The sequence below is a fragment of the Octopus sinensis genome, linkage group LG19 (assembly GCF_006345805.1).
Source record: "Octopus sinensis linkage group LG19, ASM634580v1, whole genome shotgun sequence".
Taxonomy (NCBI): Eukaryota; Metazoa; Mollusca; class Cephalopoda; order Octopoda; family Octopodidae; genus Octopus; species Octopus sinensis.
The window spans coordinates 30,971,846-30,988,013 of record NC_043015.1 but is presented as its reverse complement, the minus strand read 5'-3'; the positions used below and the strand labels follow the sequence as shown (position 1 = coordinate 30,988,013).

Here is a 16,168-nt window from a genome sequence, read left to right as displayed (position 1 = left end):
CTGTCACGTTAAGTTGACAGTATACAACCACTCTATCGCTCCACCACCGCTCATGTCTCTCTGAGACATTTAGAAATTCAATATTTCTAATAAACTTTATTTTATCAACCTTAAAATGATGAAAAGAAAAGCTGATCTTGGAGGAATTTGAATGTAGATGTGTCGATAGTTGAAACTTCAAGGCTTTTTGCCCTACATTCTACTAACTTTCTCAATTCACCTCATGTAAAGTGACTGGCAAAGTTCAAGGGATTTGAACTCAGAACATAAAGGAATATCATTCAATACTTCAGGACAATTTATCAACCCATTTTCTTTCTTCCGCTGTGCTCATTAATAATCAAATACTTGACAATGTTTTTTTATCTATTTATTTTTTTATTCAAGGGAATAACAAAATAACACCAGAAACATTGTAATGAAACAATAACCATGTGTGTATGTTTATATAATAAACTTGAATAATAATTTTTATTGTCTTAAAACAGGGAATACAAATCAGATACAATGAACTTTTTTTTTATCACGGATACATCTTTGCTTAATCATACTGAAAATAAAATATAACCAAGTATAACTTATTCTGAAGCTACAACTCATTAGTGTATCATTTCTGTTGAATACATTTGTCTTAAAAAAATAATTTTAAAAAAAACCATCAATGCAGCACCAAGCCCTTCAACTGGTCACACCACAAGGTCCAGAGGAACCTACTGGAGCAACTAGCATGCTCACATCATTACCACAGGTTATGGCAAGGCTAAGGCATTAGGAAAGCCACAAGCACCCTCACAGGTATCACCTGACACCTCAATGAGGCAAGCTTTAAAAGTTGTCTGAGGTTAGCTGTTTTGGATCAAAAGATGAACTCAAAAGCTAGGTCAATAACTGGGGCTCCAAAGGAGCACCATGCTGATGAAAGAGGAATTACAATTGAGGGGAGGGAGTCAACAAATAGTTTAGTAATCTGCTCGTGTGAAGCTGGGTGGTTGAGGAGCTGGAGCTCACATTTGGAGCTGTTAATGCTAAGGCCTCTATGACCAAATTCTTCGATCATCATCCTCACAGTTGCAAGCACCATGTTAGGAGGTCCTCCCAAACAAGCATCATCCAGGTACTAGACACTTAGGTCCAGGTCAGTTTCCATCTTGGTAACATCATCAATACCCAATGCAAATAGGGCAGGATCAAGTGGATCACCCTGTTGGACTCTAGAGGCAGATGAGATGAGGTGGTCACCAAAAAAGAGTTTAACCAAGACACACCAAGGCACCCATGTACACACACATGCACAAATCCCTATAAAGCAGACATGCACACACCCCTATAAGGCAGACACCCCACAAAATAAACTGTTTCGCCTCCCCCAACACATACCCCTTCACACCAATTGTACCCCCACATATACACAGAACGTCTAAAATATTATATGTATATATGCATGAGAGTCTGTGTGTGTTTCTCCCCTACCTGTCACCTGACAGCCAGTGTTTGTTTACATCCCTGAAACTTAACAGTTCTGTCTCTCAAATTCACCCCCCAAGATTTTGCTCAGCCCTGGGCTATTGTAGAAGACACTTGCCCAAGGTGCTGCATAGTAAGACTGAAACCAAGACTACGTGGTTTGGAAGCAAGCTTCTTGACCACACAGCCACCTCTGCACTTATATAAAGAAGGATAATTATAGATATAATTTTTTTCACTCAAGTTAAGAAAATTTTTGTAAAAAAACAAATAGATCCTGAGATACACTTTTGACTAAGATCTATCAAATGATAAACGAAAAAATATTTTGTTGTTGGTGTCAGATTTGTTTTTGTTTTGTTTTGAATTTATGAATGCTTTGATTGTGGAGTTGTGCAAGAATGAAACCTTTTGTTCTGATTTCTTTTAATGTGATTTCATGTTTGTTTCTTTGAAAGGGAATTTCTATACGTCCCCTGATAAATATACTAAAAGTTAAACTGGAGGAGAAGGCAAAGAAAAACCTACTCTGTACCATCAATCACCAGGTGAGAATTTCATTTTTCCTGTCTGGCAATCACTGTTTTGTTTTGTTTGAATGTCCTTGTTATGGGGGAGGAGGAGGGGGGCTTGCTGCTATTGTTTGTTGTTGTTGTTGCATTTTTTCTGTTGTTTTTGCTGTTATTTTTGTTTCGTTTTTGCCGTTACTAGTATTGTTGATGTTGTTTTATGTGAAGACACGTAACGTAGTAGTTAGGGTATTTGATTCATAATCGTAAGGTCGTGAGTTCAATTCCCAGCAGTGCAATCTGTCCTTGAGCAAGACTCTTTATTTCACGTGTGCTCCAGTCCACTCAGCCGGCAAAAATTAAATTGTACCTGTAATTCAAAGGGGGCCAGCCTTGTCACATGCTATGTTGCACTGTATCTCCCTGCAAACTATTGTAAGGATACTCACGTGTGTGGGGAGGGGGTACTCAGCCACTTGCACGTTAATTTCACAAGAAGGCTGTTCTGTTGATCCAATCAACTGGAACACTCATCATTGTGACCAATGGAACGCCAGTTCCATCATGATGGTGATGATGATGATGATGATGGTGATGATGATGGTGGTGGTGGTGGTGGTGGTGGTGGTGGTGGTGGTGGTGGTGTGGTGGTGGTGGTGTGGTGTGGTGGTGGTGGTGATGATGAGAAGGAGGAGGAGGATGATCATGATCAATATGATGATGATGATTGTGGTGATGATGATGATGATGATGACGACGATGATGTTGTTGTTGTTGTTGTTGTTGCTTCTGCTGCTGTTTGGTCTTTGAGTTTCTGAGTTCAAATCTCACTGAAGTTGACCCTTATTTTCAGGCCAGCCATGTACTGGCCTCGATGTAAACAACCAACTCCTTCCCTAAATTGCTGCCTAGTGCCTTAAATTAGAAATTATTGTTGTTACCATTTCTTTCTTCTTTCTTCCTCTTTCGCAGTTGACTGACAGCATGCTGCAACTGGTGGAGAAGATATCTGGACATTCTGGGAAGAATGTATGGAGGGTAAGTACACATACTTTATATAAGTGCTACCAACCACATGGTTCCGGGTTCAGTCCCACTAGGAGTGGCTGTGTGGTAAGTAGCTTGTTTACCAACCACATGGTTCCGGGTTCAGTCCCACTGCGTGGCACCTTGGGCAAGTGTCTTCTACTATAGCCTTGGGCCGACCAAAGCCTTGTGAGTGGATTTGGTAGACGGAAACTGAAAGAAGCCCATCGTACATATGTATATATATATATATATATATATGTGTGTGTGTGTGTGTTTTTGTGTATTTGTGTTTGTCCCCCTAGCATTGCTTGACAACTGATGCTGGTGTGTTTATGTCCCTCCCCGTTACTTAGCGGTTCGGCAAAAGAGACTGATAGAATAAGTACTGGGCTAACAAAAAAATAAGTCCCGGGGTCGAGTTGCTTGATTAAAGGCAGTGCTCCAGCATGGCCGCAGTCAAATGACTGAAACAAGTAAAAGAGTAAAAGAGAGAGAGAGAGTATGGCTGTGTGGTTAAGGAACTCACTTTGCAACCACTTGGTGTCAGGTTCAGGCCTGTGTGGCACCTTGGTACACAGAAACTGTGAGGAGGCCTGTCATACACACACACACACACATACCTATTATATAAAATCTGTTCTGTCTGTCTGTGTGTGTGTCTCCTAGGATCTCGGGCATCCTCCATCCGATTGCACTTAAATTTGATATGTAGATACCAACGGTATCAGGACATGTATAAGTCTTGAAAAAATTACAAAAATCGATTCCAGGTGAGAATGTGATCGATAAATCCGTGGGAACGTGCATTTGTACGTGCAAGTACATCAGTCGAAATCCATCTGTTGCTGGTGTCTCAAATTAGGTTAAATCAGTGTTTCTCAAAGATGGATGGATGGACCCACACACACATATATAAACATGTGTGTTTGTGTCTCTGTGTATATGTACAGCAGAGAATATATATAACACACATACACACACTTAAATATATGATTCACAGTCAAAGAACTCTTATTTTATTTACTGTATCCTAGCGTAATTAGTATAAGTGGCTGAGTATTCCACAAATACCAGTCCACATAGCATAATCCTCAGTCAGACCCAGCATATGCCATGAAATCATATGTACAGTCTGTCTGAGATTTCTGCATAGTTTCTCTTCCTATAAATTGACTCACAAGTTTGCATCAACCCAAGATTTATGATAGAGGATTCTTGTTCAAAGTAATGTAGCAGTGGCAACCCTTTCATTACTGTATTTATTTTGAGATGCTCTGCGTTTCTTTCAATTACTTTAACTATAACAAAGAATTTAGTAAAATAACTTATTTATCATTAAGCTAGTGTTAGGAACATAAATTGCGACTAAGGTTTGGTGGAAGATTTTAATTCAAAACTTAAGAAAACAAGACATTTGTACTACAGAGCCAGAGCTGGTTTTGGCCGGGTTGGTAATGAAAGGGTTAAATCTGATACCATATGACTACAAAGAAAACATTTTAACCTGCTGTTCATTTTTCTGCCTTACCTATTATTTGTTGCATTTTTTTGTTTGTTTCTGTTGTTCTTTTGGTGGGGGTTGTGGTGGGAATGGTTCATGTTTTTCTGCCATCATGATTCATGAGGATATGTTCCACATGAGTGATTTTTAACAAAAATTGCATCTCAAATTTGCACCTAAAAACATAGAAGATATATAAGGAAATGCTGGCTTTCCTGGTTACAATATGATCAGCAACCAGACATCCGGAGTCTAAGTAGACACTTAAATTCATACACATTTGAAGTGTATGTGTAGAGGCATGTGGCTTAGTGATTAGGCTGGTGGACTCATGATTGTAAGATTGTGGTTTCAATTCCTGGACCAGACAACGCATTGTCTTCTTGAGCAAAGCACTTCATTTCATGTTGTTCCAGTCCACTCAACTATTGCCCATTATGTTTTAGGTAAGTCTGAGATGACATTGACGTCTCTTTTTCCTCAAGTTTCTCACATCAGATTAGTTCAAAGTGTGCAGCTCCTTCATCGCAGAGGGAGCGCAAGGTTCGCTGGTTCCAAGTAAAGTGTTCAAGTTGACATAGAATTAAGGAAAAAGATAGGTCCATTATCCAGAGATAAGAGAACAGCAATGGACACTTGTTTCTGCCTAAATAAGCATCATCAACAGGCTGATTGTCCACCCTTATGTGGTGTTATATATAAAAAAATTTAACAATGACAACCATTTTACAACTGCCATGCAATGTCAAGACAAAGAGATGCAAACACACACACACACACACACACACACATGTACTTACATATAATAGGCTTCTTTCATTTGTCTACCAAATCCACTCACAAGGCTTTTGTTGGCCCCTGGGTCCCTATCACCCAAGACACTTGATCAAGATGCCACACATTGGGACTGACCCATGTTGCTGGAAAGCAAACCCCTGTCCCTATAGATGTGTGTGTGTTTGTGTGTGTGTTATGTGTGTGTGTGTGTGTGAGTGTGTGTGTGTGATGAGTTTGCATAGGCATAGTGATACTAGTAAGCAATACTAGTAAACTCAGTAAATAAGGTTAACTATGTAATTCCTTTTCTTGTGTTATTCAATAATTAATAAATTAATATATGGAAAATCACTCAGAAGACCCATCAAGCCATGTGAAATCATAGTTGTGGCCGTTGTCAGTGTCACATAACTGGTACCCATGCCAGTGGCACGTAAAAAGCACCTCATGGACACAATGTGGCCAATGCTAGTGACATAGAATAAAGCCGTTAAAGCACACATAATAAAGCCACTAGCCACAGATTGACCTTCAACTATGTTGTGTATGTGCACTAAATTTTAACATTCTAGCTCACTTCTGCTGTTTACAGCAGTGCTTTGAAGGAAGGTGTGTAGTGTGTGATTAATGCAAAACGTTTAACAGTATTTCATCCGCCTTTACATTCTGATTTCAAATTCTGCCAAGGTTGACTTTGCCTTTCATCCTTTTGGAGTCAATAAATTAAGTACCAGTGAAACATTGGGGTCAATGTAATCAACTTGTCCCCTCGCCCAAAATTTCAGGCGTTGTGCCTTTAGTAGATAGTAGTAGTATAGTAGTAGTAGTAGTAGTAGTAGTAGTATAGTAGTAGTTTAAGATATAATCACCTATTACATAAAGAACATTATGTCCTTTTATGCTTACACAATTTTATCTTCAATTTTTCTATTTACCAAAACTTAGAAAAAACTAGAGAAATTCGAACTGACTTACATTCAACGATGTCTTTTGAAAGAGCCACACCCAACTGTTCTTAAGATTGGAGATGTCAACACCAAGATTGCCATCAGGTAAGAAATGGAATATTTATACTTGTTTCAGTAAGTTGGATAAACTAGCTGAAAAATGAGGATTTTGTGATCAATTTCTTAAAACAAAGAAAAAGGCATGAAGTCAATAAAGATCTTGCTTAAAACATTGTACGTTGAAGTAAATAGATCAGACAGACAGGCATTTTGTAATTAACCATTTTGTAATCATATTTCAAACAAAATATCTTGACTGTCTTTCAGTTAATCTTAAAAAACATTCAAGAATTTGGAGAGCTTTAGTAAAACAACTCACTTTTTTAATTTATTTATATGTTAAACTGGAGCTTGGAACATAACTTAACTGAGTATTATGATAAAAATTCAGAAGAATAATTCATCAAAAAAAGAACATAATTTAAGAAAAGTAAACAGTAAGAAAATAGCAAAAAAAAAGAAGGAAGTGGAGAAAAAACAAATAGAAAATAAAAGAAATGGATGTTTATTTTAAAAAATGTTTATCCGACATTTCAAATGAGGAAAGGATCAATAAGAAACCCAGTAACTTTAGGAGGAATTTCAACCGTGTTTTGTGGTCTGCCACCACAACAGCTCCTTTATAGGATCCAGTTAGCTCAAGACATCATCAGAAGGAACCACGTCCGGTTTTGGCCCCTACTCCTCTACCGTTTTGACGTGGCGGGACCCCCACCTTTCGGAGATGTCTCCAGCTCTGGTGTTGGGTGCATGTCTTCTTTCTTCTGTTCCCTGGCCTCTTCGATGTAGCGTCAACGAGTGTCAGCGGGCGACTGACTGACTTGTCAAATTTCCCTTTAAACACCTGCTGCTAGGCTCCAGCAGGCAGCCCCAGCAAGTTGTCACGTGACACTGTCTCAACTTTAACTGACAAGTGTTGAAGGAAATAAGTTGCTGGTTATTACCTAATGTAATACAATATTATAAAATGTAGGCATAGGATCATTTTATAGAAGCAACAGTTCTTTACATGCTATGGTTGGTAAAATTATGCAATGTTAAATTGCAATGCCACCTCTATATTGCAGGAATGTCTACAGTTCAATGAGTTCCTTGGCATCCCAGTCACAGATTGAGGAACGGTAAGTTCACTTTTAACACATGCACCACACACACACACATAACATCATCATCATTTAATATTTGGCTTCCATACCAGAATGGTTTGAATGGTCTGACAGGAGCTGTTAAGCCAGAGGGCTGCACTGCGTGTTGTGTGGGGTAAAAAGTGGTACATTCAAACGGATGCACCCTGAGATATATATCCGACTTAGTTTTCTTCCTTTGTGTCAATAACAGCTTTGCATTTCATATCTTATAAGATCAATTAACAAGTACCCCATTAATATACTAGGGTTGATATAATTGAAAGCACCAACCCTAGGATGTACAGAGTTTCATGACTAAATTTGTTTATGTTTCCTGACCGGATACCAAAATGATACACTATCACTTTTATAATAATCTTCCAAAGCAGAGAGGGGTTGGAGGAGGAGGAGGAGGACATCGACAATGACAACAGCAATGACAATGATGACAACAACAAGGAAGAGGAAAAGATTGGTGGTGGTGGTGGTGGCAGTAGTGGTAGTCAATGATGATGATGATGACATATGACTTTTAATGGTTTTTTTCTTATTGTCCCATTGCTAATACGACACACACAAAAACATGTTTACTGTTTGCTGTTGTTGTTGTTGTTGCTGCTGTTGTTCCTGTTGTTGCTGTTATTGCTGTTGTTGTGACTATCGTTGTAGTTTCAATTTTATAACAATAGGACAAAATTTATGTTTACTCTCAACCAAAGTAAGGCCCTATATATTTCTTTACTACCCACAAGGGGCTAAACACAGAGGGGGACAGACAAAGGGATTAAGTCGATTACATCGACCCCAGTGCGTAACTGGTACTTAATTTATTGACCCCGAAAGGATGAAAGGCAAAGTCAACCCCGGCGGAATTTGAACTCGGAACGTAGCGACAGACGAAATACAGCTACACATTTCGCCCGGCGTGCTAAGGTTAAAGCAAGGCCCTATAACCTCACCACCTCCTTCGGTTGAAAGTAAACATGATAAATTTTGTCCTATTTTTAAAAAATTATTCAACTGCTTTACAGAGTACTATATGGTATATATGTATACACACACACGCATACAGCTCCCCATCCAGCATTGTATATCCAAAATTAAGTGCCACTGTTTTGTCGGATTCGTTTGCTTGATTACTTACGCATGTTCACTCTGATAGTGAAGAAATTATGGAAGCCAGGTCTATTTTCTTATCAATGATCACCGAGCAAAACAGTAAATGGTTTTATTTGTCTTTTTGTTGCTTATTGTTACTCTTCACCCCACCCACCCGCCTTATGCATTTTATATTGAGTACATAGCTCAGTTCTGTCCATTAAGCCATATGTTGGATGAACTACAGGTTACTACAGGGAAACAAAATCCATTATATGGAAACCGAAATGCAGTAGAAAATATTTCCTACATATATTGGTACATAGTAACATAATTATCTCCAGATATTGGTCGCTACCGATAACAGTGTTAGAAATAGATTGAAAACATGACCACATGTTGAGAAATATATTCGTACAAAGTTAGTTTCTGATATCAGCAGATAGAGTTAACAGTTGATACATTAAACTGCTGGTATATACTCAAATATATTCACTGATACATAGGTACACGGCAACACAATTATTTTTTGATATTGGAAGTTATAATAATTAACAGTGAAAAAATACAATCAAAGCACCTTGGGCAAGTGTCTTCTACTATAGCCTCAGGCCGACCAAAGCCTTGTGAATGGATTTGGTAGACGGAAACTGAAAGAAGCTCGTCGTATATATATATGTGTGTGTGTGTGTGTATGTTTGTGTGTCTGTGTTTGTTCCCCCAACATTACTTGACAACCGATGGTGGTGTGTTTACGTCTCCGTAACTTAGCGGTTTGGCAAAAGAGACTGATAGAATAAGTACTAGGCTTACAAAGAATAAGTCCTGGGGTCGATTTGCTCAACTAAAAGCAGTGCTCCAGCATGGTCACAGTCAAATAACTGAAACAAGTAAAAGAGTAAAAGAGTAAAAGAGAAAGAGTAAGCATTTCTCACAGGTGTGGCTACGTATAGGTCTAGGCATGGCTGTGTGATTGAGAAGCTTGCTTCCCAACCATGTGGACTTAGGTTCAATCCCTCTGCATGGCACACCTTTGGCAAGTTTCTTCTACTATAACCCTAGGCCAACCAAAACATTGTGAATCAATTTAATAGATGGAAACTGGAAGAAGTCTGTTGTGTGCATGTGGTGCGTATATGCCCATAAACCACATACACATAGCTTCACAGCATCCTGTCAGACGCCAATGGCCAGTGGCCTATAACCTCTGGCCATTAGGGTCTGAGAAGTCACTGTAAAGCCAAGTCCTTTATGGACAGGAAACTCTGGGTAACCGACCATAATTATATTTAAATACTCTACTGCTTTATAACTTAGTGTGCTTCTCCTTTGAATTTATGATTTACCGACAATATATGTATATCATCATCATCATCATCATCATCGTTTAACGTCCGTTCTCCATGCTAGCATAGGTTGGACGGTTCGGCCGGGGATCTGGGAAGCCAGAAGGCTGCACCAGGCTCCAGTCTTATCTGGCAGTGTTTCTACAGCTGGATGCCCTTCCTAACGCCAACCACTCCGTGAGTGTAGTGGGTGCTTTTTACGTGCCACCTGCACAGGTGCCCGGCGAGGCTAGCAACGGACACGGTCGGATTGGTGTATTTATAGATAGATAGATAGATAGATAGACAGATAGATAAGAGGAAATAATTCAGAACTACATAGATAAAGAGATATTTTGATAAATTGCAATAAAAGAAATGTTTTATTTGGCCGTGACGTAAAATACTCCAATGCGACCGTACGACAGGCACCCATGCCAACCCCCTTTGCTTGTGAAGACATGTTGGGGCAAGCGAAATCGAAATCGAATTGAACCAGCCAGGATCCCTGGTCTGGTGGTACGTAAAAAGCACTATCCGACTATGGCCGTGGCACGTAAAATACTCCAATGGACCTACGACAGGCACCCTGCCAACCCCCTTTGCTTGTGAAGACATGTTGGGGCAAGCGAAATCGAAATCGAATTGAACCAGCCAGGATCCTGGTCTGGTGGTACGTAAAAAGCACTATCCGACTCGTGGCCGATGCCAGCACCGCCTCGACTGGCTTCCGTGCCGGTGGCACATAAAATACACCAATCTGACGTGGCCGTTGCCAGCTCCGCCTGGCACCTGTGCAGGTGGCACGTAAAAGCACCACTACAATCACAGAGTGGTTGGCGTTAGGAAGGGCATCCAGCTGTAGAAACATTGCCAATTAGACTGGAGGCTGGTGCAGCATTCTGGCTTCAGAACCCGGTCGAACCGTCCAACCATGCTAGCATGGAGAACGGACGTTAACGACGATGATGATGATGATGATGTATATCTTCAAAGTCTACTGCAAATCCAAAAGGACAGACAGCTGCATTGTTTGGGTTTATGGGGGTTACAGGAAGGAAGTGGGGGAAATATATAGGAGCATTAAGAACTGAAAGTCACAAACAGGACCCAGACCATTAGTTGAAGCAATGAGAGTAAACTTTAAGCCATATATATATATATATATATATATATAATATATATATATATATATACACACACACATATATATATAATATATATAAATTAGAGAAAAACCACTATTATGCAATTCAAATAATGATAGATATAAACCAAATCATAAATAAAAAATAAAATATATTTTTTTAAAACATATAACTAGATCACAAAAAGTATAAAAATGAATAATTTGAATTTAATTATAGCCATGAAATGTACGTAGTTTTTGTACTTATATCCCTGAGATACACAGTTTTTGCGGGTACCTTGAACTATCGGTGACCCAACAGGTCTCAGCTAGTCTAGTATATATGTGTGTGTGTGTGTGTCTATAACAGGTATCCACATAGTTTACATCTACCAAATTCATTCACAAGACATTAGCTGGCCCAGGGCTATAGTAGAAGGCCCTTGCCCAAAGTGCCAGACAGTGAGATTGAACTCATAACCACATGGTTGCAAAGTGAGCTTCTTAACCACACCACAAAGCCATACCTGTGTGTATATACAGATATAATATTTAGAATACCTAGTGGTAAGAAAATAAAAACATTGGTTATATATGTAGTTAAGTAGCTTGCTAACCAACCACATGGTTCCGGGTTCAGTCCCACTGCGTGGCATCTTGGGCAAGTGTCTTCTGCTACAGCCCCGGGCCAACCAATGCCTTGTAAGTGGATTTGGTAGACGGAAACTGAAAGAAGCCTGTTGTATATATGTATATATATATATATGTGTGTGTGTGTCTGTGTTTGTCCCCCTAGCATTGCTTGACAACCGATGTTGGTGTGTTTATGTTCCAGTTACTTAGCAGTTCAGCAAAAGAGACCGATAGAATAAGTACTGGGCTTACAAAAGAATAAGTCCCGGGGTCGAGTTGCTCGATTAAAGGCGGTGCTCCAGCATGGCCGCAGTCAAATGACTGAAACAAGTAAAAGAGTAATAGTACAAAATATATCCAGGTACTGACTGCATACAAATACTGATAACATATATATAAAAAAATTTTCTTTTTTTTGTGTGTTTTGAAAGGTTAACCATTTTTTGATATTGGGTCATGTCTGTGTTCTGATTCTGTAATGATATATAAGTTAAGTAAACATCAGACATAACCCTTGACTGTGTTTTTCTCTGTGTTTCATTCAAAATACTTCTACAATAATGAAGATGGTTTCTGCTTTCTTTCTTTACTTTTCAGATATTGCTATTAACAAATATTTGTATTTGTATAATTTGTCCTCTTATTTTCAATACACCCTTCTCTGATATTGATATATCTATCTATCAAGTGACAGCTGAAGGAATACGTTCATTGACCTATAATACCTGAATATTTTCCATTTAATTTTTTCTGTCATTGAGAACTGAGATGCAAAATATCCTCATGTGTACACCTATTCAATTTTTTTCCAGGAATATGTGTATACCATCACAAATTCTGACGAGGTTGACTTTGCCTTTCATCCTTTTGGGGTCGATAAAATAAGTACCAGTCATATACTGGGGCCGATGCAATCAACCTGCCCCCTTCCCTAAAATTGCTGTCCTTTCTTCTTGGAATGTCAATTTTATGGGATTTCCTCCCTGTACACATTTTTCTTGCAGCCATTATTACGATGCATCTTTTCCAGTGGAACATTAGCTACATAAATTCCACAGCTCTTGAAGGGTCTCTGAGGTTTATGAACACTATCCTTTTCTTCAGACCAAGCTAAACAATAAAAAAAAATCCATGTATAGGTGTGGCTGTAGCTGTGTGGTAAAAGGCTTGCTTCTAACCATATGGTTTCAGGTTCAGTCCCAATGTGTGGCACCTTGGACAAGTGTCTTCTACAATAGCTTTGGGCTCAGTAAAGCTTTGTGAATGGATTTCGTAGACGGAAACTGACAGAAGCCCATCATATGTATTAGGGTTGCTGTCTTTGGGTAAAAGAAAATACAGGAAAACCAGTTAATTATGATTTTATTCAACATATTCTCCTCTCAGATTCACACACTTATTGCAGGGGTCCTTCAGTTATTCTAAGCCCTGGAAAAGAACTCAAAAGGTTGAGCCTCCAACCAGGCCTTGCACAATACGTTTAAAGCCTGGAACTTTGCAGCACCTCTTTGTATGTGTGTGTGTGTGTGTCTTTGTGACTATGTTTGTCACTCACCACTGCTTGACAACCAGTGCTGGTGTGTTTACATCCCCATTTCTTAGCAGTTTGGCAAAAGAGATCGATAGAATAAGTACCAGACTTAAAAATAATAAGTACTGGGAAATGATTTCTCTGATTTCCATCCAGCCATTTTCACTGTCCACTATTTCAGGGGGTAGAGTACTTAACTACCTCCTCCATAGGGTCCCATCAGAGATAACCATCGTTACACATTCTGGCTGGATTCCCAAGCATGACTGTGGATATTATCCAACCATCTCGTTTTTGGTCTACTCCTTGGTCACCCGTTGGTTGACTCAGCTTCAAAAATCTGCCTAGCAATCTTTTCCCATAACACTCTAACCACATTTCTCAGATTTGGTTTTCAACAAACTTCTCTAGTGAATTCACCCTTTTTTTGCTAATTGTGTGTTCATTCCATTATACTTAAATCAATTAATTATCTCTTATTTTTTCGAATTAAACAGATATGTCAGGGACAGATATACAAGTTTAGCGCCGGTTCAGTATGAATTAAATGTGAGAAGTGAGCGACCTGGGAAAACTTCCATTGGAAAGGAACTGAATGCCAACCAATTACTGCGATATGTGAAATCTAAAACGAATTCTGAGAATTCTACAAACAAGGTAAGTGACTAAATGGAAGTAATTGAAAAATACTTTTATTTCAGAGACAATGAGACATTTTGACAATAAGGCAACAATAAGGTATGGAACTACAATATCATGGCTGTGAGTTTTTTTGGGTTTTTTTTTTTACTTGTTTCAGTCATTTGACTGTGGCCATGCTGGAGCACCACCTTTAGTCGAGTAAATTGACTCCGGAACTTATTCTTTTGTAAGCCCAGTACTTATTCTATCGGTCTCTTTTGCCGAACCGCTAAGTGACGGGGACGTAAACACACCAGCATCGGATGTCAAGCAATGCTAGGGAGACAAACACAGACACACAAACACAGACACACACATACATATATATATATACATATATACGACAGGCTTCTTTCAGTTTCCGTTTACCAAATCCACTCACAAGGCTTTGGTCGGCCCGGGGCTATAGTAGAAGACACTTGCCCAAGATGCCACGCAGTGGGACTGAACCCGGAACCATGTGGTTGGTAAGCAAGCTACTTACCACACAGCCACTCCTGTGCCTATACCTATTATGAAATACTTTATTCAATACTTATTATGAAATACTTTACAAGTTACTAGAAATGGCAGCCAAATCTAACTTAAAATTACATCTTAATGTCTTATTTGCCATCATTCCATGTTATTTGTATGTAAGCTATCTTCTTTTTTTTTATCAACTCAATCCCTGTTCACTGCCTGTGCATATTCTGTGTTTTTTGTCTGATGAGTTGTAGTGTGCCAGAACACTGTATACAATAAGTTCATTATTATATTACTAGCGGGACCCATGAATATTTCACGGAATTAATGGTAACCTTCTTGGGTTTACTTCTGAAAACTTTAGCCAAAAACCCGAAAGCATAGCTTGTGTTGTGTCTGTATCAAAAGATAGTTACTCATCTGTTAATCATTGAAATATATAATTTCTTTCTTTCTTTCTTTCATTCTTTTTTTTTTTTTATTTCACAGGAAATTAGATTTTATTTGGGTGATCACGATTTTAAGAAGCCAGAAAACGGTCACAGAAATGGCATCGGCTATACTGGAGATTCTATAGAAGATATTTCGGATAATATTGAATCAATGTCAAGATTGTAGCAGAAACACCATTTTATTTTAGATGTCAATACTCTAATATCACATGATCTTCTGCTGGATCATGGCAGACTTGTACAGAAAAGTAGATTTTTTGGTTGAGAGGGAAATAGAATCTGCCCCCAATTTGTTCAGTCAATTCTCTCATTTTTTTCTAATATTCAGAAGAAATAATATTGTTTTAAAATATTACAGAGATGTACTTGCATAGCAAGTGACCTGATCTGAGATTGTGTGCTGGAACGAAAACAATTGCAGCGTGGAAGGTGTTTGTAAGCCATTTAAGAAACACACAAAAACCGTTAGATTCACTTCAACATTTAAATTTAATTTGTCAAAATATTTTTGTCGCTTTGAGAGATGCAGCATGAAGTTTTGTCAGTGAACAGGTTGTGGCCTCAAAGTGACGAAAATATTTTGACAAATTAAACTTAAATGTTGAAGTGAATCTAACGGTTTTTGTGTGTTTCTTAAATGGCTTATAAACACTTTCCACGCTGCAATTGTTTTAAAACAGAATAACCAAAACAAACTCATTTTCGCTATTACTGATTCCATCTTTCAGGATTCTTCAAAAATGATTACTTGAAAGTTGGATTTATTGATTTTCTTATTTATCCGATACTTTAGAAATGGTCAAATTAAAATTATCAAAACTGTCGATATCCAACCTCATTTGCTCAACCGTATAATGTCTGTGGTTAGAAAGTCCCAGTTGCTATTGGCATTTGTGGATATACACAGACTGGGCAGACATGGACTTTAGATACTGACTGAGTAGGCATAGTATATATGTTGGCTGGTTAGACACAGTGTGTAGATGTTAATTTGATTGATACAGTGTAGTTGCTGAGTAGATAGAAAGTGTAGTTTCCCCTCTCTCTGTCTTTATATATGTATATATGTGTGTGTGTGCATGTGTGCGTGTGTGTCACAGTCTTCAGGGTTAACAGCTTATATATGACTGTAGATATCGACTAGATAGACGATGCAGAGTTTGGATATAGAATAGATGTGTATAGATATATCTGTAAATGTTGGCTGCATAGAGAGCGCGTAACCGTTGAACAGACTGAGAAACTGTGATAGTTGGCTGGGGAGGAGTCTTATAGATATTGTCTAGATAACGGGTGGCAGTATATGCAGACAAGAAAAACACATAACCGTTACACTTCAAGAGTTTGTGAGACATAACTGTGATCCTTCATAACTTGACTTCTTCTCCTGGACATCATTCCACCGATCCCAGAAAGGATGATTTCAAATTCCAATCTTTA

At 38.6% G+C, this 16,168-nt stretch overlaps 1 protein-coding gene across 3 annotated transcripts in view; it reads left to right on the top strand.

Moving 5' to 3' along the window:
* The window catches only part of LOC115222036 (sodium/hydrogen exchanger 1), an 80,373-nt gene extending 65,226 nt beyond the window's left edge, over positions 1 to 15,147 (top strand). For 2 of the 3 annotated variants that reach the window (XM_036511145.1, XM_036511144.1), the window contains exons 17-22: positions 1,923 to 2,012; positions 2,946 to 3,011; positions 6,226 to 6,332; positions 7,355 to 7,408; positions 13,628 to 13,787; positions 14,766 to 15,147. In XM_036511145.1, the coding sequence (XP_036367038.1) occupies positions 1,923 to 2,012; positions 2,946 to 3,011; positions 6,226 to 6,332; positions 7,355 to 7,408; positions 13,628 to 13,787; positions 14,766 to 14,894 (606 nt within the window). In that variant the 3' untranslated portion in view covers positions 14,895 to 15,147. Of the gene's footprint in view, positions 1 to 1,922; positions 2,013 to 2,945; positions 3,016 to 6,225; positions 6,333 to 7,354; positions 7,409 to 13,627; positions 13,788 to 14,765 lie in introns of those variants that run through there. The other variant, XR_005002995.1, reaches the window with a different exon arrangement.
* Positions 15,148 to 16,168: the final 1,021 nt, after the last annotated feature.